This window comes from Sarcophilus harrisii, chromosome 5 (assembly GCF_902635505.1).
Source record: "Sarcophilus harrisii chromosome 5, mSarHar1.11, whole genome shotgun sequence".
In the NCBI taxonomy this organism is placed as follows: Eukaryota; Metazoa; Chordata; class Mammalia; order Dasyuromorphia; family Dasyuridae; genus Sarcophilus; species Sarcophilus harrisii.
Genome location: NC_045430.1, coordinates 130,558,740 through 130,582,480, shown reverse-complemented (window position 1 = coordinate 130,582,480; position 23,741 = coordinate 130,558,740). Strand labels below are relative to the sequence as shown.

The 23,741-nt window shown below is 33.1% G+C and overlaps 1 protein-coding gene across 1 annotated transcript in view; it reads right to left on the bottom strand.

Annotated features, from left to right (window-relative positions):
• Window positions 1-23,741, bottom strand: part of SEC61A2 (SEC61 translocon subunit alpha 2) — a 35,935-nt gene that overhangs the window by 5,347 nt on the left and 6,847 nt on the right. The window contains exons 3-8 of the mRNA XM_003771423.3: window positions 19,414-19,479; window positions 17,107-17,185; window positions 12,386-12,517; window positions 12,146-12,255; window positions 1,223-1,376; window positions 52-212 (exon numbers count right to left, since the gene is read on the bottom strand). Coding sequence (XP_003771471.1) covers window positions 52-212; window positions 1,223-1,376; window positions 12,146-12,255; window positions 12,386-12,517; window positions 17,107-17,185; window positions 19,414-19,479 — 702 coding nt within the window. The remainder of the gene's footprint in view (window positions 1-51; window positions 213-1,222; window positions 1,377-12,145; window positions 12,256-12,385; window positions 12,518-17,106; window positions 17,186-19,413; window positions 19,480-23,741) is intronic.

The following is a 23,741-nucleotide window of genomic DNA, read 5'->3' as shown; positions in this document are numbered from 1 at the left end:
TCCTTATTTAAAGAAAATATGCAATATACCACTTAGAGAAATTATACTTACCTGAAAATATATGACAACAGCAAACACAAAAACTGTAGCAATGAGGTTCATGAGATTGGGCAAATTCTGACGATAGAAAGCCTCCCTTAAAGCACGGACTTTGTCTGTTCTGGTAGCCAATAAGTGAAACAGAGCTATGACAGCACCTTCAAATTCAGTACCTGGGTGAATCAAAATGAAAATTACCCATAGACTCATTATCCAATGTTACCTTAAAAGGTCAAAACAAGTAAGTTTGAATTTCCAATTTTTGATATAAAATATGACACAAGTTTCTCAATGTTTTTCTTGTAAAATAGCCAGTTCTTCAAGGAAACATTTAAATAAAAGTGGCAAATTTATCTGTTTGAGTATAAAATCTGAAATTTTACCAAAGCTATTTTTGAGGCTAACTCAAAAATAGAATAAAACAAAATGATTCCTTAATTACTAAATGTCTGCTGAGAGAAGGGAAGGGATAAGGTATTTTAGAAAGAAGGAAGCGGCAAAGCAAACTAAATAAAAATGTACTGGTAGTATATTAATAATCACCTCACTTCTCCAATATTCCCCCAATACAACAAAAAACCCAGCATTTCTATTTGCTTAAGATTAGGGTCAGAATTCAAGTACTGAACTAGTAAGGACTTGGACTGGCATTTGAAGGGGGTTGAGGAGAAATGGAGGCGGGGAGGGGAAGACAGAAAGAAATATTTGAAATTTCAGCTGCTATTCATAGTCAGAAGTACAGCAAAAGTATTAGTGCTCCTTGATTACATAATGAACACAATAATCATTATTTCAAAATATTCAATCCATCACATTTTTATGTCCCTGGGAATCTGAAATTAGCCAACTTCTTAACACATAAAAGATTCTAGGCCAGAAATCCAGATTACTATAGCAAGGGTTTAAGGAAGGTTAACAAACAAATGCCAAAATAAAACAAAAAAATCTGCTTGCAACCAGTGAATTTTCAAGTGAGCAGAGGATAAAATTTTAATCCAATTTTTCTTGATTTAATATTTTACATTCCAGAAGTATCTGCTTCTTGATTTTTTGGAATAGTCAAACATCATTTTTAATAAGGACATCAAACAATTCGTCCATAGGCATGTACTGCTATACTATGTTGTAATTTACAGCACACATCCAGCAAAACTCGTGCAGTTGCAGTCCCTGAGCAATGTACCTCTGCCAGTGTTAATGGTAGTGGGGCTAAAGGCCTTCCAGACAATGGTTTCACAGATGTTGGTGGCAATAAAGAGGGAAATACCAGACCCCAAGCCGTAACCCTTCTGTAGCAGCTCATCTAACAGCAGCACAATCAAACCAGCAACAAACAACTGTGGGGAAAGAAATGCAAGTAAGCTGAAGCAAGAATAAAATCAAGAAAGTCAAGAAAAGGGAAGAAAAGATGAATACACTATTGACTATTTTCAAAGTACAGGCATGATTAATATTAAAACCTAATTGTTGAAATATTAATAGGCCCATGTTCAGCTTTAGAATTAGGTTTTGCCTCATTAGAGACTAACTCCCCAGTTGAGTTTTCTGAACATTAGAGTATCTGGAACATCCAAAAAACTCTAATAATATCAAATAGGAATTTCAACTTACACATTTTGTTGCACTGTATCTTTGATAATATTGAACCCATTTTCTCTCCATATTTACTAATTTCAGTTATGAGACATTAAAAATGCTTAGGATTTTTTTTGAAAGACACTTCTTTTAAAATATGCATAAATTTTAAAGCAATTTACTCTTTAAAATTAGTAAATTTTACTCACATGCCCCAAATGACAAAGCCTTTGTAATAGAACTTATCAGTTCTTCTCCAACACTGGTTATCCATTAAAGAGTTGGAAATAATGTCTGCTTATCTTAGGTATCTTTAAACCTGAATTAAAATCTTCCTCAGTAGGCAGTCAAATGCAATTTCATTTGCTCCATGCTCTCAAGTGTTCTACTCACTCTCTACTATCTAGCTTCCTGCTGGGTACATGAGACTACAAAGCCATTTAAAGACAGTTACCTTAAATGCTGTCTTTCTCTCTCAACAAGCCATTTCAATGATCAAAAATGGCTTATTGTTCAAAATTTTAAAAGACCAAAACACAGGGTGTAAACAGGGAAAGACCTATGGGAATTTATGTGAGTCTCTTTCTAGTTTAAAAAAAAAAAAATTTGGCACTCAATGAGCTACAGAAATCTTTAGTAATTTTACTAGGATTTTATTTGCCAAAATATTTATATCAACCAAATTTACATAAATGCCTTCATCTATTCTTTATATCTCCTTCAGCATACATCATGGTACACTCTGTATACATCCAATGGTATTGAATGTTTGTTGACATGAGTAAATATAACAAGCTATCTGAACCAAGATTACTATTTGTTTCTAACTTATCATAAGACAATCTGGTGTAGTAGATTTAAGCTAACTATAGAGTTAGGAAGACTTAGTTCAAATCTGTCTCTAACCAAATTAGCAATGTGGCTCTAGCAAAGTCACTCAACTTCTCATCGTCTCAGGCACTTCTACAGACAAGGCATCATAAACAAAATGACAAATCTCTATCAGAAATTTCCTCATCAAAGTTAAATGCAACAATGAAATTATAAGGCTTTGACCACCTCCCAAATATTTAACATCAAAGAATGTTTACTAAGCACCTACCCTAATATTAGTACTGTGCTATATATTCTGTTAGAGTTGTGGAGAAAATGGGAAAATACAAGAGAAAAATAAGTTGTTATTTTTCCTCTTAGAAATTTAAATCATCTTTTAACATGCATCCTTTTCTCAAATTCATTTTATTTATAATAACAAATAACATAAGAGAACTTCAGATTTAAAACTTAACACTTCCAAATTTTCAAAAGCTCTGTGAAGATAAGATTGAAATAAGAACAGGCATTTTCCCATTTTGCAAATGAGGAAAAATAATAAAATCACAAAGAGTACTAACCTCTAAATTAACTCTAAACCAAGGAATCTCTGAAAATTAAGCTTCTGCATTTCAAATGAGGGGAAGATTTAAATAGTCCAGACAAAGAATACGAGGAGAGCCTGATGGCTGCTCCTGGAGCTTTTTTGTATTCATAAAACCACAGAATCCTAGGATTTGGAAGGGATATGGAAGATAATCTTGAACTTTTCATCCGATATAGAAATTTCTTTTTAGAAAGTATCCAACTTCAGCTTAAACATTCTCCATTACGAGAACTTCACTTTTTCTATAAACATCCTATTAAAATGCTTCCTTATACAGAGCTGCATCTATTTCACTGTAATTTCTATTCATTTACTATTTAGTTTTGTGTCATGGAAACCTTTGGCACTGTGGTGAAGCTTAGAGGTGTGATCCCCTCTTCTCTGAATAATGATTTTTAAGTGAATAAAATAAAATACTTAAGATTACAAAGGAAACCAATTATACTGAAATACAGCTATCAAAAATGTTTAAAAAAAAAATCAAGTTCACAACCTTCAAGTTGAGAAACCCTGCTCTGGTTCCATTGACACTACCAAGAACAAATTAATTCTTTTCCATATAATAACTTGTCTAATACTTGAATATAGGTATCATCTTATATCCTCCTCCAAATGTAGGTCTTCTCTTTTCCAGCTTAAATATTCCCATTTCTTTCAACTATCCCATATGTGTTGTTTGAAATTCTTAAACAAATCTATCACCTCTTTAAAAAAAAAAAATTCCAATTTCTTTTAAGTCTCTAGAAATGCACACAGTAAGACTGTTACTTCCCTTATTCTAAACACTGTACAGTATGCTAACTTGTAGCCACATTACACTTAAGTCATACAGAGTGATCAAAGTCTTTGGCCTTTTTTTGCCCCACATGAATTGCTATTAAAGCAAGTTTCCCTCAGTCTGTTTTTATACAGTTGAATTTGTGAATCTAAATCCAGGACTTTAAAATTTGTCCCCTTTATTTCATCTTATTAATCATTCCACCTTACATAGCTTCCTAAATTTTAGAATTTGATATAATCTTGATCAACTTTTCTGTTTTCTAAAAACATGATAAAAAGATCTTCTAAATCTTTGTCTAAATCATAAAAAACAAAACAACACAAAAAATCTAAGGAGACAAGAATCAAAAAAAAAAATCCCAGGGCCATGCAATTAACATTCTTTAGAGTCAACATTAATCTATTCATCAAAACTCTTTAGGCATAAGCATGCTGCTACCATACAACTACAAATATATCATAGGAGACTATTCTAAATGCTAAAGCTCACATAAACTCTAATAGCATTCTTGTGTTCAATAAGATAATCTACATAAAGCACTTTGAAAACTTTAAAATGCTATGTAAATGACATTCTATGATCCACTAGTCTCTACTTTAAAAAAATATTTTTAAAAATCTGACAACTTGGTATGATAGTTTTTCAGTAAATTCATACTGATTTTCATATAAGGTTATTAGGTAGCACAATAGATGACTGCTGGAGTTGAGGGTTAGGAAAGAAGTTCAAATCCAGTTTTAGACACTTAGATGGATAATTCAGCAAAAACCAAAAGACCTTTCTCAGTCTCAGTTTACTCACAGTAATAATGAAGATAATAGTAACATATACCACATAGGGATGTTGTAAGAATCAACTAAAATGACATAGGTAAAAAACTTAAAATGTTACATACATGCCAGCTATTACAACCACTATTACTATTACATACTGATCACCATTCATTTTTTCATGTTAAAAAAAAAACCAACTACAAGTTAATTCTCAATTTCAAATTTTGTTGGAAACCAAAAAAGTCAATTTCTAGATATTGGTTCTAGAATGTACACATTTTTTTCTCTTTTATAAAATTAGAACATATGCATCTTTCAAATCTTTGGCACATTTTCTCCTCGAGTCTGAATATTCAAAGATTAGCTACAGGATTTGCATAATCACATCTAAAAGTTCTGGAGTGTGATTTATCTGGATCTAGAAAATTCTCTTTGAAAGACACCATTGGTAACCTTATCCTCATTTATCTGGGGCTTCAATTCAGACTTTGCCACATTTGTTGTGTCTTTTCCAGAGCTAAGCTCCATCTCTGATGAAAAAACAAAAACAAAATAAGGAATGATACTATTCTTCTTCCTATCACTTATTGTTGCAATTTTAAGTCTCTTCTACTGTTAATATTACCATCATATGCCCTAAGGCCAGAGGTCCTCAAACTGCGGCCCACTGCAGCAGCTGAGGACGATTATCCCTCTCACCCAGGGTTATGAAGGCCCACAAAACAAAGGTTTTGTTTTTACTATAGTCTGGCCCTCCAACAGTCTGAGGGACAGTGAACTAGCCCCCTATTTAAAAAGTTTGAGGACCCCTGCCTAAGCAATAATGCTAACCTCTCTTCTTGCTATAAACAAGCTTTAAAAATAAAAGTCTTATTTATAGCTTTTAGACTTTTTTTCATAAACTAAGTTATTTAGCTTGTTTCGTTTTCCTAACACTATCTTTACAGTTCCAAGTCACTCTTTTTTTTTATAGCTAACCTTAGGAATGTACACATCTTTTTTTATCTTCTGTACATTTTTTTTAATAAGGTCAGTTTCCTAGGCAGTCGTATCTTTTTGTATGTCTCCCCTTTTCTTTTTTTTCTTTACTATTATTACATGAAATTATATTGCACAAATTATACTACTCACATACTTATTATATTTAGCCATCCTCCCCTTTTAGAGTCACTGATCTTAGCATTCTTATACTAAACATTTCCCAATATACTTTCCTAAAGCCTAAATTCTAAAATCCTTACTGAGAAATCCTTCTTTGACAATTACAAACTCTAAATAGACATTATTACTTTCTTACAAGGTTTCCATCACTTTCACTTCACCGAACAGTTTTTCCTTCATGAATTCAATTTCTTTCAACATACACTTGTTAATCTCTTTCTATTAACTATATAGTACACGTCACTGGGCTGGCCCTGAGGATATAAAGACAAAAGAAACAGGCTCTATCTTCAATAAAATGAGCTCATATTCTACTGGGGCACAGACCACTGAATTCAGTGGACATTTACTTAGTATCCTAGACAAAAAGAAAATGGCCTTTCCCTCAAGGAAGTTAAACTAAACTTAGGGTTGGGGAGGAGAAAGGGGAATGAGTATAGCATACATACAAAGTCCTACAAAGTTATTTCAAGTGTGAAGTAACACTAACAATTGGGAAAGAGGAGTCAGACAAGGCTTCCTTCTCATTGGGAATAGCAGCAAGCTAGGAATTCTTTTTTTTTTTTTTTTGTCTGAAGCAATTGGGGTCAAGTGACTTGCCTAGGGTCACACAGCTAGAAAGTGTTAAGTATCTGAGGCCACATTTGAATTCAAATCCTCCTGACTTAATGCTAGGAATTCTAAGAGTTGGAGGTGAAGAGGAAATACTTCCCAGAGCTGGGAGGACAGCTGATTGTAGAGATGGAATAGAGCATGAGGAATAGCAAGCAGCCCAACTGAACTAGAATGTGTGAAAGAAAATAAGAGAAATGAGCTGAAAAGGTACAGTAAGAGTGAGGAGTGGTTTCCATGCTAAGTTGAGAAGCTGATATCGTATGCTAGAGGCAGTTGGGGGCTACTAAAGACTTCTGAGAAGATGAATAACATCAAATTGGACAAAGATCAGTAGTTGATAGGACATTGTTCTTGACATTGTTCAAGAATATTGAGATCTAATTCCAACTCAGAAAGTAGTGTGATATTGGGTAAATCACTTAACTTTTCTGTGCCTCAGTTTTGTTATCTCTAAAGTAGAAGATCTGAATTCAATGGCCTTCTAAATGTCCCTTCCAGCTCTAAAACTATAGTCTCTGACCTGTGATTTCATTGATATGGGAAACTCTTAGATGAGAAAACTTTCTAGCAATCTATGTTGGCCCTAGTCTAAGGTTCTTGCTTAAAGCTGCAGAGCAAGTATTTGCCAGAGATGGGATCTGAACCCAGATACTTCTGGCCTTGAGACTAGCTCAATATCCACTATAGCATGGTTTCCTAAACATGAGGTCTGTGAACTTGGAAGGGGGAAAAAAATTACTTCTTCATTTTTACTAATCTAGAACTGAAATTTAACATTTATTTGCATCAATAGTCTAAAATGTGATTCTGAGAAGGGATCCATAGCTTTCATCAGACTACAAAAAGGGGTTCATATACAAAATAGATTAAGAAACACTAATCAATGGCAACCTGAGTAAAGGAATGGTACTATAAATCTACCATCAAGGCAACAGTGTGGGAAAACAGATTTAAGAAGAATAAGACTGGAAGCAGGAAAAGCAATTACGAGACTTGTGATTGTTTTGGTAAAAGTAATGAGGGCATCAACTATGGTTGTTTATAGAAGTGAAAAGAAAGGAGACAGGAGGTCAGAGCTGTTATGGAGATAAAATTAATAAGATTTGGCAACTGAATTGGTGTAGAGGCAATGATTGATTTGAGTGAGAGGAAAAATGGTAGAATTCTCAAAGCTTGGAAGAAGGATAAATTTTGAAGGGAAAAATATAGTTCCATTTTGACTAGGCAAAATTCCAAGTAGAGCTATCTAGTGGGCAGCAAGAACAAAAGAATAAAAAAGAGATTAGAGATGACAATGCAAATTTAGGAGTCATTTGCTTGGAGAGAAATGAATCAGGAAAACCTAATGAGATCACAAGGAAGAAAGCATAATTTGGGATAGGACTTTGTGTTACCAGCAAGATGAAGATAAGAGTAAAGAAAACTGAGATAAGAATGGCCAGATACATTGAATCAAAAGAGAACCATGTTACAAAAGGTAATGGAGAATAAAGTTTAAGGAAATAGATGTTGGTCACCAATATTAAAAGCTACATTGTTCACACTGATTAAGGATTGAGAAAAGTCCATTAAATTTAACAACTAAGATCACTAAAAAACTTGGAAAGAGAAATTTCTTTTTCTAAGATTTTTTTTTTTTGGGGGGGAAGGTTAACTGATTTGTCCAAGGTTATACAGTTGGTAATTGTCAAGTGTTTGAAGTTGGATTTGAACTCAGGTGCTCCTAACTCTAGGGCTAGTGCTCTATGCACTGTACCACCTAGCTGCTCCAAAAGAAAAATTACAAGAGATAGAAAGGGCCAAGAAGATCACTTGGGGTTAAGAGTAAGAAAATGAAAGTAAAGAGTATACATGATCTGTGACTTTGTGAAAGGGTGGAAAGATACAGGATAATGGTTTGAAGAAATGACAAAGTCATAAATTTTTAACTAAAAGGGAACATTAAAGGTCATCTCATCTAATCCCCTCTTTGGCAGATGAGAAAACGGAGGATGAGAGAAGCCAAATGACTTGCCACAGTCACACAGAGAGTGACAAAAGCAGGATCTGAAGCCAGGTCCTCTGATTCCTGAAGCCACATCTTCCCACAGTATCATGTTTTCAAGTGAAGAATTATAAGGATCTAGTGGTGCAGAGTGGGGGAAAAAACAAACAAAAAGAACAATGTAATTCACTGTTTGCAACTACATAGAAGAAAATATTAAGTAGCAAGACGATTGCTAGAAAACTAAAGGAAAGAACTTTAAATAATATTTTTGCAACCAAACTGACAATCATGACTACTATGACTAAGTTGTTGTTGGGAATTTTTGATATGGAAACTTCCTTAACTGTTATATAGGAAACTCTTATGTAAATAGCAAAATGTAAGACTACATAAGACTGCACACACATTTATGACTTCTTCCTCCATTACATTTCACTTGTTTATGAGTTTTGGATTTGCTGATTTTTGTCTTGCTTATTTTAGGATTGGGGGGAAAGGAGGAAGATGAATTCAAACAATTTCTTGGGCATCGCTGGAAGCAAATATCAGGGAGTGAGTGTTGGAAAACTGACTAAAAGGGACTGAGAAAGGAGGGAGTCAAAGCTATGAATATAGATTCAGGAGACTGGATGTGAAAAGGAAAAGAGATATCAATGAGTAGCTAAAAAGGATGTCAGAGTAAAGGTAAAGTTGTTTGTGGTTTGTTTGTTTGTTTTTTAAATAGTGGTACTGATGTCTACTATTTTTCTGACTATATACTTTCTCCCTACCTAGTTAAGTTTTCTCATGTAACAAAGATGAATGAAAATAGAGAAAAAAATCCATAAAATCCAATGTCCCCCCAAATTTGTGTAAAATCAACCAATTCTTCAAAGCCCATGTGACATGTGATATTGCATACCCCTCTAGTCCCAGATCTCCATAGTGAGATGCATTTTCTCATTTCTTCCTTAGGGCCAATCTTGATTATAACTACACAACTTTTAATGTATTTTTCTCCTAAATTTCCACTTAAATAGTCTATATGTTGTTTTCCTGGGTCTATTGACTTCCTTACACATCAATTCACATGGGTCTTAGTCCAATAATATAATAGGTGCTTACTAAATGTTCACTGACTATCTCATCAATGTTTCTCTGAAATCTCATATTATATGTTGTTTCTTCTATTAAAATCACATTCTGTTAAAGCCATGAACTATGATTTGTTTAATCATTCGGCAAATGATAGAGATTCTCTCCAAATAATCAAATAGATGCCACCCAATCAGGATTCTTGTTAGTTTTATCTATTGATTTCTGTGGCTTTCCCTCACTCATTGAATTCAGAGTCTAGTTTATGTTTTCTCTCCTCCCTAATTCCTGCTCTTATACTAGAAGACTTAAAAAATCCATACAAATACTTCTCCAAACAACCTCACCTCCATCTGCCTAGATTCACTCATTTCTCCTGATCTAGTTTTCTGCCCCACCTCAGCTATACAGAAATGGCCATGCCACCTCCCACAAGTATTCAATTTTCATGTTCATAAACTCTGAAATTTCTTTTTTTAACATAATCTGTTGTCATTCCATTTCTCTCTTTTCCACCTTGCATCAATCCTTACAACAGCTAAGCTATGACCTCCAATCTTTCCATTTAAGCAAGGTGGCCAAAATGCTGGGCCTGGAACCAAGAAGATCTGAATTCTAATTCAATCTAAGACATTACTAGCTATATGGTCCTGACCAAGTCAATCAGCCTATTTGCCTCAGTTTCCTTAACTATAAAATGGGAATAATAGAATCTTCCTCCCAGGAATGTTGTGAGAATCAAATGAGATACTTGTAAAGTGCCTGGGAAATAGTAGGTGCTTTGCAAATACCTCCTTTCTTAAATAGTAGGTGCTTTGCAAATACCTTCTTTCTTTCCTTCCTTCCTTCCCCTGGTTATCATTCCTTCAATGACTACACTGTCTTTCTCAAATGAGAGAAATGCTTAGACACTGTCTGACACATTGTAGATGTGTCAGCTTTTTCTTCTCCTTCTCTATTTTGATCCTCTTCATCTTGACTCTTTGATGAATCACCTCAACTCTACAAAGTCCTCTTCTTTTGAGACCAATATGAAGGTTATTCAAATAGTCTAGAAGTGAGATAAGAGGGAGGGAGGGAGGGAGGGAGGGAGGAAGGGAGGGAGGGAGGGAGGGAGGGAGGGAGGAAGGAAGGAAGAAGGAAGGAGGAAGGAGGAAGGGAGGAAGGGAGGAAGGAAGGAAGGAAGGAAGGAAGGAAGGAAGGAAGGAAGGAAGGAAGGAAGGAAGGAAGGAAGGAAAGGAAAGGGGAGGGAAAAGATAGAAAAAGGAAGAAGGGGGGAAGAGGAGGGAGAAAGGAGGAAGATGAAGAGGAGGAAGAGTAAGATGAGGCAGAGGAGGAGGAGGAGGAAAAGAGGTTTAAGAATGACACAAAGAAAGTCATCATTAGCCACCAGATTCTGCTACTATGGTAATTGCCTAACCCTAACATAGGCATTATGGCCAACAAAAGCACATACTTTTCAAAAGTTACATTTGTTTATATGTAAAAATACCCTGATCCAATTTTGTCTCTATTATAATCCAGATTCTTAACTATGTAAGTCACAACTGTAACCACAAGCCATCCAAATATTCACTTATTTTTTCTCTACTATCAATGAGAAAAAAAATTAATACAAATGCACTATCAACAATATTTTAAATAAATATAACATTTGTAAACTTCTCTATTTTTAAATTATGTTTCATCCAATCTTAAAATGCAATTCTTATTACATATCTCAGTACTGACTGTAATTATTTTAACACAACTTAAGAATCTCAACTATAAAATTACAATTTTTATTTAACCTATTCAACCCAGTAAGCAAAAAATTCTAAATGTTGTCTTCATATTTCTACAACACTCTATAAAAACTTCACTAAAATTACAGGTGAATTAAGCAAATTGTTGACATCAGTTCAATTTGAATATCAATTAAAATAAAACAAACATTTTTCTAAAACACTGCTTCCTGCAAAAGAAATAATCCAATGGAACAAAAATAATTTCTAAATTATTTAATCAAATATCTTAAACATTAGGGGAAAGCACAAAGAGTCCTAAAAAGACATCAAAATAGTTCTTGTGTAGTCAATTTTCTCCACTGAGTTTTTAAGAAATTGACTAATAGTCTATATTTTAAAACATGAAAAAAAAAAAATTCAACCTTCTGTCTTTATTGAAACAGGTGTATCTTATACTATATATCCCAAAATAAGAAAAGATTTGGTCTTAATCAGATAAATAAAAGAGGGGAAATCTAAGACACTGGTGATCCATTAGAAAATTCTCATTCAAATTTCTGATGTCTAGGATATTTGGGATTAATTCCACTGTGCTATATTAAGTGTACAGCTTAAGCCTGCAAAAATCAACTAAATTATCAGTGTTATTTATAAGGCATAGGTAGAAAACTGACATTCTTACGTAGGAAAAGAATTACAATCTACATAAACTTCTAGATGACTTTTCAAAGATGTTTCAAACAGAAAACTGAACAAACTTAAATTGTAATTATCCAAAGTTATTTAGAGACATACTAGAGTAGAAGTAGTATACCAACTTTCCCCTCCATATCATCCCAAATTATCTTTTTTTTAAGTTTATGGATTAGTTATATATATTATAAGCCAATTTAAATTTTCTTATGAGATAAGACTCACTGGCCTGAAAAGGAAATAAAAAGAAAAGTATCAAACTGATTTGTTATTTTGATATATGAAGAAATAAGATCTTACCTGAATGATTATAAGTAGACAGATTCCAGCACCCATTTCAGCAGGATCTCCATACATTCCAGTCATGACATACACAATGGCTTGCCCAATAGTTATAATCATACCAAATACTGATTTTAAAAAAGGAAGACATAGAGGAGAGAGAATTAAGCGAACACAGAAAAATTCTATAAGAAAACCATTAACATAAATGTCCTCGAATTTAAAATAAGCTTAATATCTCTTAGTTTTAATACTCACATTTCTGGGCTCCATTGAACAGAGCTCGATCTTTTGGAGTATCCCCTACTTCAATGATTTTAGCTCCAGCTAACAACTGCATGATCAAGCCAGATGTTACAATTGGAGAGATACCCAATTCCATTAAAGTTCCTTTGGGGTGATGGAGGGGAGAGAAGCAGCACAGCATGATTTTCATTATTACACAATTTAACAGTGTTTGATCTACTTAAGTCAATGTTCAAGAATTTCTCTAGATAAGAATACAACTTCATTTCTTATAAGTTACATTCTATGCATTATTTATGAACTAAATCAAAATGATCATAAAGTACTCTGAAAAATGTTATATATATAAATATATATATATATATATATATATATATATATATATATATATATACACACACACACACACACACACACACACACATATTTACAGATGAAGCAATGGATAGAATGGCAAGAAGACCTGAGTTTAAATTCTGCCTCTAATACTTACTAAATAGATAAGTCACTTAAATGCCATTTCCCTCAGTTTCTTCACTTGTAAAAAGGGGATAATAATAGTGCCTTCCTCCTAGGGTTGTTGTAAGCTTCATATGAAATAATAAGTATAAAGTGCTTAGCACAATGCTTGGCACATAACAAGAACTCTATATATGTTAGTGATGATGATGATGATGATGATGATGATGATGACAATGATAACGATGACGATTCCTCAATATGGCATGTCTTTATAGATGCAGATCAGAACTCCTTTATACATGAGTAGATAATTTAATGAATTATAGCCAAAAAAGCTGCAATTTGTAATTTAATTTTTTGGTGGTGCAGCCCTCTCTGTGTCTAGGTAGACTGGTCTCTGAATGTTGTTTGCACACACTCAAAATCTTACTGGCTTGTCAGGATCTACATAAAAGGTGTACTCTACAATCTCTAAGAACCTAGGGTCACCTCTAACACCAGAAGAAGCATCAAAATATTACTTTGTTGAATAAATGAATAAAACACATATTAGGTGCTTCCTGTGTGCAAAGGACAGTGCTAAGTCCTGGGATTACAAATAGAAAAAGAAGGAGCTCCTTCTCTCAAGGATGAGGGAGGCAACACTTATGACGATTTCAGCTATAAGTCAGAAGGGAAAAGAAAAGATGTTAACCCCTCTTCTTTAATGCCCTTCCCCTGATAAAACATAATAAATTTCTAATGTTAAACCATTAAATATGGCCAAGAACTTTTCTAGATCTTTAGGAGTTGTGGCTGTCATACTTGCAGGAGCAGCTGCCAGGCTCCATATCTACAGGGATAGCTTCCCAAAATGATTTCTGTGTGCTGCAAATCTTGCTATACCCAAGTCTCTTGGATTCAGGGGTCTAGGTCATCTCTATTAGGATTAAAGTTGTGGTGGTGATTTCCATCTGCCTGGCACATGCTGTTTTCTGTGTCTCCCTCAGGTTGGCCTGCTATCTTAACTAAGTTGGCTTACCTACCCTGTGTATAAAAATTGGTTGGCCTCTTTTCCAGAGGAAACACATCTCTTTAATGAGGTTTTGAGGACTGAGCTGGCAACAAAAGGTTTATGCGAAGTTCTGCCATTTCCAGAGCTCCTAGGCCTAGGTGACTGCTAGAGTTATGACTGTCTCCATAAAATTCTATTTATACATTTCATCTGTATAAATGACACTAGCTAAGTTAGCAGAAGGAAATCTGGCAGTTTATACCATTCTGGAAAGACTTTTGAGTAGTATTAGCAACAGACCATATCTGATTTTTGAGGACCAAGTAAGCAAAGTACAGAGAGGCGCATCACTAGTAAACTAATGATTTGGTAATTCTTTGCCCCCCAAAACTTTTAAAAAAAAAAAGGAAAAATAACAAATGCACTTCAGTCCTATAGGAGTCTTTCTGTTTTGATAACTGTGCTATTAGAATAAGATGATAAAGGGGGCAGCTAGTAGAATGTAAGCTACTTTAGGGGAAAAGCTACTTCATTTTTCATCTTTGTAAATGAGTTTAAATTGATATAAATACACTGTCATAAGGAGCTGACTGAATGACCTTGCCTCAGTCAAAATGACTTACTTGCTAAGTAGTAAAGCAACCAAAGGTAATAATAATTTGAAATATATGTTTATTTGTAAAAAGCAAAAGAGAAGGATGGTGGAAAACTTTAAGAATAATACTTCTTAAAATAGTGGGAAGCAATGAAAGGAAAAATATTTAGAAAAGTTTAGTGATTTACCCAAATAAAAAAGTCATCCTGAGAGTGTTTAACATTAACCCAGTAGAGAAAAATAAACAGATGAAGGATGGAAAAATGGAAATTCTATTTTTGGATTTTGACACTATGGCCTTGGATATTCTTGTAGAGGGAATGACACTTATGGAAACAAAGATGAAACAACCAGCTAAACTTGACCAAGAATATACAGAGAAACTCAGAGTGAAGACAATACAATTTTGAGAATAATGGGAGATGTATTCTCAAAGTATTTAAGTAGATACCACAGGTGGAAAAAAAAAGTTTATTGATATTACTGAAAAAGGCAGATGTGAAGAGTATCAACAACTACTAGTCCCTATATCTCATCAATAAAGAAATTTTTGTGAGAATACATACATATCCAAGGCATTTTTAATGAAAGTTACATTAGAAAATAATCAAACTTTCACAAATGACATTTAACAGTAGACCACAGATTTATCATACACCTTTGACTAAAAAATAGAGAATATGAAATCTCACCCAGCTTTTAACTATAAAAACTCTTTGATTTAGTGGAAGAAAACACTGTCTTAAAGACTTTTCTTTAGCCATCATATGTTCCACATGTATATCAAAATTATGCAAGATTCCCTGAAGGATCTAATAGAGAGAACCTTATTCAACAAACTTCAGAATACTATATTAAACAAAATATAAAACAAGGAGATATAAATTGTTCACAATAGTCACAGAGGAGAGACAGTGTGGAATTCTCTTGGAAAAAGGGGGACCCCTTAATTTATCCAGAAGATCCTATTTGTAGATAACTTTGAACTGCTGGAATGAAGCTCTAAAGCAAAGCAAAACATCTTCGGTGAGCTTTATCATCACTCACAAGCATTTGACCTAACTATATTTATAGGACCAAAAGAAGTCAAGTAGCTAAGAAATGTCAATTGTCTAAATTAGAATATGCAATTAGACAGAAAATAAAGAATTTATTTGTCAAAATGTATACTAAGCAATCATTACAAAAGAATGAGAAGGGCCAGGATTAAATGGGAAGAAGAGAATGAGCTGGACTGTCTTTTTGAAATTGAAAAATGATTTTAATAGCCCCAGACTTGTCTTTGAAAAAAAAAAAAGTGCTCAGTAATTTATAGTCAAAGAATATGAATAAAACATTTTCAGAAGAAATCAAAGTTATTAATAAATTAATAAATATCACTAATTTACTAAGTTAGAGAAATGCAAATTAAAACAATTCTGAGCTACAACTTCACACTTATTAAATTGGTTAACATGACAGAAAAGAAAAATGGCAAATGATAAGTGTGGAAAAATGGGGATACTAACACACTATTGGCAGCATTGTGAACTGGTCCAACCACTTGGGAGAACAATTTGGAACTGTGTTCAAAGGGTGATAAAATTGTGCAATACCATACTAAATCTGTATATTATAAAAATTTTTAGAAGGATCCATATATACAAAAATATTTATAGCAACTCTTTTTATAGTGACAAAGAATTATAAACTAAGGATTTACTCATTAATTGGGAAATGGCTAACCAAGTTATAGTGTACAACTACGAAGGAATACTATTGTGCTAAAAGAAACGATGACTATGTTGGTTTCATAGAAATCTGAGAAGTCTTATATGAATCTATGCAAAGGGAAGTGAGCAAAACCAAAACAATGTACAAAATAAGAGCAATATTACAAGGATAATCAAATGTGAATGACTTAACTATTCTCAGCAATACAAAGATCTAGAACAATTTCAAAGAACTCATAATGAAAAAAATGCTCAATCACTTCCAGAGAGAGAACTGATGAACTCTGAATACAGACTGAAGCAAATTTTTTCCACTTTATTTTTCTTAAAATTTTTGTAATATGATTTACATGGAAATGTTTTGAATGACTTCATATGTGTAATGGGTATTACATTTCTTGCACATTCAATAGATGGGAATGGGATGAAGAGAGGGAGAAAATTTGGAACTAAAAATCAAAATAAATTATTCATTAAAAAAAAGAAAAAAGGCTGAGTTTTTCTAACATCAATATCCTCTGGGGATGTCCTATGACTATATGTTGTAGAACATAACAGTTTCCTAAGACCAACTGGGTGAATATATTAGGAACTTAAAAGAATTCATGGATAGAAAGGAATGGATTTTTTCAATCTTGATGGCTGAAGATCAACATCACTGAAATCACAGATCCATTGGAATACTAGAATTAGATGGATACACAAAATCCTATTCAATTTGGTAAAAACAGTATTCACTTGATTATTATGAACAAAAGCACTGTACTGATCTGATGGTACTTTTCCAACTTCTTTTTTGTCAAGACTATCAGAGATAGTCTTAAGAAGTTAAACATTCTTTATCAGTAATGCCAAATAGAAGTAATATTTCAATAACTAGTTCACTGGACACTTTCCTTTAAGGGGTTAGACCAATTTGGGACCAGAAGCAGAAAGGAAAAAAAATAAGAGAAACAATGGAACCACTAACCTCTGTTAGAAGCAAGAATAACTCTCATCCAGTAGAAAGGATCTGCAGAATCTGATGACATGATTCCAAATAGTGGTATCTATAAGATATATGGAAGCATTTAACTACATAGTAAAAACCTGTTATATAAATCTAATGCATACTCAAAGATAAAACTGTTTTTTAATAGGAGTACAGAAGAATAATCCTAGAAAATGGAATTTCCTATTCTAGAATGAAGGCAATCAGAAAATTATTCCTTTAAAAAAACAAATTCTTGAAACTTTAATATCTGGCTGATTTCACATTTTTCTAGTTAACACATTTACATTTCTATACATTTCAGATTTTTAAATAATTTTTTTAGCCTGGACCTGTGAGTTTATGGTGTCAGAGGCTTACTCCAAATCAGCAATTTGCCTGTAATTTACTTTCATAAAGAGCTGTCTTGGGGGTACCAGTAAGGTTTTAAATAACCTGGCCATAGTTTCAGAGCGAGTATATGTCAGAAATAGAATTTGAACTCAAGTATCCTTCACTCCAAAGCTAGCTTCCCACACTTTATCACACTTTCTATATTTACTAAGTCATATTTAAAAGCCAAATATCAAAAATTAATAAATACTTTAGGAACAATTTAACTTTTTAAAAAATTTAATAGTATTTTGTTTTTTCCAGTGACACATAAAGACAATTTTCAGCATTCATTTTCTAAAAAAAGATTTTGAGCTCTAAATTTTTCTCCCTCCCTCTATTCCTTTTCTCCTTCCCAAGATGGCAAATAATCTGACATAGGTTATATATGTGTAATCATGTAAAACATATTTCCATATTAGTCAGAACAATTTGACTTTTAAAACCAAGGCAATTCTTAATTTTAGACAACATTAAATTTTGAAATGACCATAATCATTCATGTTTAAAATATGCTCAATTTGCCCTTTGCCATTTAACACCAAATCCCCCAGTAAACAAATTCATCTCTTTGTTAGAGGATAAAAAGAATAAGTAAAAAGCATTTTTTTTGACAAAGAAACTATTTTCCTATAGATTACTAATCCATTCTAATATATTCTCTATGTTTAAGACTTGTTTATATTTAAGACTAAAATAATAAACAAACCTATAGGGAGAGGAAGGAAAGGATGACAACCAGAAACCCTTATCCTTGAAAAAATTCTAAGTTATATTTTGCCTTGCTGATGTAATTAAAAGTTAAGTTTTTAGAAATAAAATAAATATTAAAATCTAAAAGGAGAAAATTTCAGACTTTTCATAAATTAAGGAAGCTAGGAGATTTTTGTTGATCAGATAAAATTGTACATTTTGTTAACAATGGAAGAAAATGTAGGCCAAATTGGGAAAACTTTTTCACAGTCAAGGGAAATTAATATTTTTGCAATGGAAATTTTGTTCCTGAAGCATATACAGTCAACTTCAATCACTTAACAGTTGAGCACAGTCTTTTTTTTTTTTTAATATAGCAAAGATAAGGCAGTTCTACAGAAATACAATCTTGTATTGTCCTCATCTGTGATATTGTTTTTGATAAGTTTTCTCTTTTTCATAATTTAAAATTTTTTACCAGCATAGATTTGAAACCTACTTTATTATCAATTGCAACCTGAGCATTCTAGCTGTAAAGCTAATCTCTTCAGTTTTCATTTACTTGTTTGTTTGTTTTAAGGTAATTGGGGTTAAATGAATTGCCCAGGGTCATACAGCTACTAAATGTTAAATGTTTAAGGCTAGATTTGAACTCAGGTCTTCTTGACTCCAGGACTGGTGCTATATGTGCCTTCTAGCTGCTCCCAATTATAAACTCAGCTTAGATACTAATAATATGTAGTGTAAGAGGAAGCATTCTCTGATCCTCTTTGTAACTAGGGCTCCTTCTCTCGTCAAATTATCTTTTATTTACTTATGTTGCATATATATATTTATTTATATATAATTACCCCAGCCCCAGTAAGTAAGTTCCATGGGAACACAAAATGTTTTTCATTTTCATTATATATAAACTTATATTCCTTTATGTATCTCAAAGTTTCAATATATTTATGAATCCATTTTTAAGATGTTTTTAAAAGTTTTAAGACTTTTTTAAAAAATTTATGACATTTTAACAGGTTATTTTCAGTTGTTCAAAATTTTAATTTGATAAATTTTCAATACTTAAATTTATTGAAAATATGCTTTTGACTAGAAAATATAGAACTGAAATTTGATTCTTTAAATGAAACACATTATTTAAATTCTAACCAACCCAAGATTTTAACTCAATATCATCAATCAACAATTAAATATAGGTATATTAGAATTACATACCTGACAACATACTAAGAAAAGGAACAAGGTTATAGCAGTCCATAATACCTTCTCTCTAAATTGAATCTGTAAAACAAAACATAGTGCTAAAATGAATAAAAACTGAGAAATTTTTACTAATGCATAATGAATTTTCGTAATAATTTATTTCTAGCATTTATTGTACTCATGTATAAATACATTCTATACCATAATTTACCTTTTAATTTAACATGAATCACAAAACATCTCTTCAAGCCCAGTTATCAATGAATTTTAACAAAAGTTGAATAAATATTGAACAATTTCACTCATTCTTGCTAATGGAAGGCCAGTGAATTGATGTGATTAATATAATGAATGAATTGATATAAATTAGAAGTCTAAGTTTTCTAAGATATTTTAAACATACTTCAGATCTACAATTGAAGCAGCTTGGTGCATTGGATATAGCATTGGACTTGGAGTCAGGAATATCTATGTTTAAAACCTATCTCTGAAATGCAATTTAAGTCAATTCTGAGCTACCTTCCTACCTTTCAGATGGTCTATGAATGTTTAACTTATATCCTGTTGTTTGCTATCTTGGGGAGATGGGGGATAAGAGAGAGAAAAATTTGTAACACAAAGTCTCACAAAAATGAATGTTGAAAATTATCTTTACATGTATTTGGAAAAATAAAATACTATTGAGAAAAAAAAAAAAAAGACCTGTCTCAGACATTTACTAGTTGTATGGTCATGGCCAAATTACTTGCCCTTCCTAGACCCCAGTTTTTTCATCTGCAAAATAAGGAGGCTGAATTCGATAACCTCTAACACCCCTTTCTGCTCAAAACTTTTTGCTTGATTTCATCAGAGTAATTCCTTCACTAACCCTCTACTGCCTCAGCAAGCTTAATGACTCATTAAATGTAACATGACAGCCAAAATATCTAATATAGCAATAGTCCTAGTCTCATCAGACCACATCTAGGATATTGTATTCAGTTCCAAACATCTCATTTTGACAAGGAAATTGACAGACAATGTCCAGAGTAGACCAAGCAGGATGAAGAAAGGCACTGAAAGTATGTTATATGAGAACTGACAGAAGGAACTAGGAATATTTAACCTAGAAAAGAACCTTAAGACTGGGGGAGAGGCCAGAAGAAGGACATAAGTACTGTCATCAAGTGATTGAAAGGTTATCACATGGAGCATGGATTATACTTATTTGGCCCACCCACATATGGCAGAAGTAGGAGCAATGGGTGGAAGTTACAAAAATTCAATTTAGACTTAATGTAATGAAACATTTCCTAACAGAATTATCCAGAAGTGGAATATGCTGCCTCGAGATGCAATAGAAATTTCTCATTCTTCCTGTCTTCAAACAAAAGCTGGATAAGTATGTTATAGAGGTAAGGGTTTAGAATGATTGGGTTGATAGCTGCTGAAGTCCTTTCCAAGGTTGATTTCAACCTCTATTTATTTTTTCTAAATGATTAAAATAGTTGGTATAGCCTAGAAACTCTTCACCTTAAATACTATGATGAGCGTCATTTTTTTTTAGTAAGGCTAGTTCTCAGAATCAGACCCACAGCTGGATTACCAAATTAATCCTCAGAAAATTTTCAGTTTAGTAGAACTTGCCTAGGGCTGCTGATTCACTCACATAGTCTACAAGAGTTCAGAGTTAGCAAAATGCTCATGACAGACCTTTTTTTGTGGCAGATATCCATCAACTATGAATGGTTTAAAAAACTATGCTGTGTGAAAATGAATTCAGAGAAGCAAAAGAACAAGAAAATTAACTGATGCAATGTAAAATAAATATAACCAAGATAGCAATATATAGAGATATAATAACTACACTATATAATTAAAAAAGATGGAGGGGAAGATTGCAAAGGTAGGTTGGTAGATTTCAAGCTCTCCACAAACAAAACAAGTATGTGCCTCAGGGCAAACATAAGCAGGTGAAAAATCAAGAAGACTAGGGCCAGAACAGAGGTCCTCCAGATACAATCCAAGAAGATCTGCAGACCCTAGGCTGCTGATTAATCTGTCTGAAGTGCAAACACCTCCAGGCTAGCTCCACCCAAACATTAAGTGGGGACCCTTTGGGCTAGCCAGAGGTGGCAGGAGCCTCAGCAAGAAGAACCACAGAGACTTTGGTCCCGTAAGATTGAATGAACCTCAGTTGATTAGGAATGCCAGGCTCAGCTATACTGCTGAGACTCCAGGCCTGGGAGAGAAGGAACCAGCACCTGCTGAGCGCAGGCAGTGGGACAAGGAAGCTGTGAGCTGTGGGTACTTGAAAGAAGGTGGAGTTCTTAGTTTGGGATTCCTAATCAGAGCAAAGAGCTGAAGGGAAACTTGAGGCACTATCCCCGCTATTCCACGACTAGAGATGCTTACACTAATACCTCTTATTTAAAAAAAAAAAAAATGAACCGACAAAGAAGAAAGAACCCCACCTTAGAAACATATGAGAACAGGGAAGAAGACCAGGGTTCATCTTCAGAGGAGGATACTTTAGTTTAAAAAAAAAAAAAAAAAAAAAAAAAAAAAGCTTCTACTCCAAAGAGTAACGTAGAATGGCTCTCCGCCCAAAGAGAATTTATAGAAGAACTCAAAAAAGAATTTAAAAATCAAATGAGACACACTGAGGAAAACCTAAACTAATAAAAATAAAAACCATCCAAGAAAAACAAAATTATGGGGGAGAAAATTAGCTAATTAGAAAAGCAGGTACAGAGTCTCAAAGATGAAAATAATGCTTTGAAACTTAGAACCAGGCAAGGGGAAGCCAGTGAAGCTATGAAGGACCAAGAAATAGGTGAGATTAGATTAGATTAGAAAGAATGAGAAAATTGGAGCAGCTAGGTGGTACAGTGGATAGAACACCAGCCTTGAAGTCAGTTCAAATCTCACCTCAGACACTTAACACTCCGTAGCTGTGTGACCCTGGGCAAGTCACTTAATCCCAATTGCTTCAGCCAAAAAAAAAAGGCCGAGAAAATAGAACAGAATGTGAAACATCTTATAAGAAAAACAAGAGAACAGATCAAGAAGAAAAAAATATAAGAATTACTGGCCAGAAAGTTCTAAGTTCTAACCAAAAAGAGAATCTGGATACCATAATGTATAATGCAGGAAATATTCCAGCCCCCCCCCCCAAAAAAAAAAAGGTTCTAGAGCGATAGAACATGAGGGAAAAATAGAAATAGAAAAAATCCACTGAACACCACCTCAAAGAGAACCTTATGGAAAATACACAGAAATATTATTGCCAAATTTCAAAACCTGCAGATCAAAGATAAAATTTTGCAAGAAATAAGAAAAAAAACAATTCAAATACATTTGAGCTACAATTAGAATTGTACAAGACTTAGCAGCACCCACAATAAAGAACTACAGGTCCTAGAATCAATGATCAAAAAAACTTGGTCTGTGGCCAAAAAACATATCTAGCAAAATTCTGTATCTATATTTTTTGAATATATAGATATCTATAATTTTGAGTGGAAAAAAATGGACATTCCACAAACTTGTAGATTTTCTGGATTTTCTATCAATTTAAATCCAAACTTAACAGAAAATTTAACATATAAGAGCCAATATCAAAAATCATTTTTAAGGAACTCAATATGGACAAACAGTTTATTTTTTTTTCCTGAGGGAGTTAGACTAGATTCTGTGGTTCCTAAGATCATAATTTATAGAATTTTTTTATTTGATCACTGGGAGGACAATTTCTTCTTAACATATTTTGTAGAAATTCTATTTGTTATCTTTTGCCAGTTGTCTACTATGGCTCCTCAACTTCAATAATCTTTATGTTTACTTTAATTGATATTTCCAATCCTTCTGTGGAAGAGGTCCCACTACACATTGAAATTAATGATGCCTTCCAAATGAGATATCCTGTTAGCCTGTTTATGAAACCAATTTAAAATAATTTAGGCCAGAGTAGAAAAACTTGGAAAATTATAGTAAAATAGTTAGATATTCCTATTTATATTTTTCTTTAGTCTTTTAATTCTTTTTTTAAACAAATTATTGGACAGTAAATCAAATTTTTTTTTTAACCAAAGCTTAATTTTTCCTCACACTTAAAAAGGGTCATTAATACAACATGGGATATTTTATCACTATTCGCATCAAGGAAACTAAAGCCAATAGTCATCTAACTAAATAACGCTACAATTTAGGATCATTGTATCAGTTTTCTTTTCCACTTAACATTAATGTTATTGCACCTGCAACTTAACTGAAAAATTTCAAAGCTAAGTTTTCTAAACAAAATAATTATTGGAATATCAATACGTTGAAATCTTGAAAACAGCAGACTTCATTACACC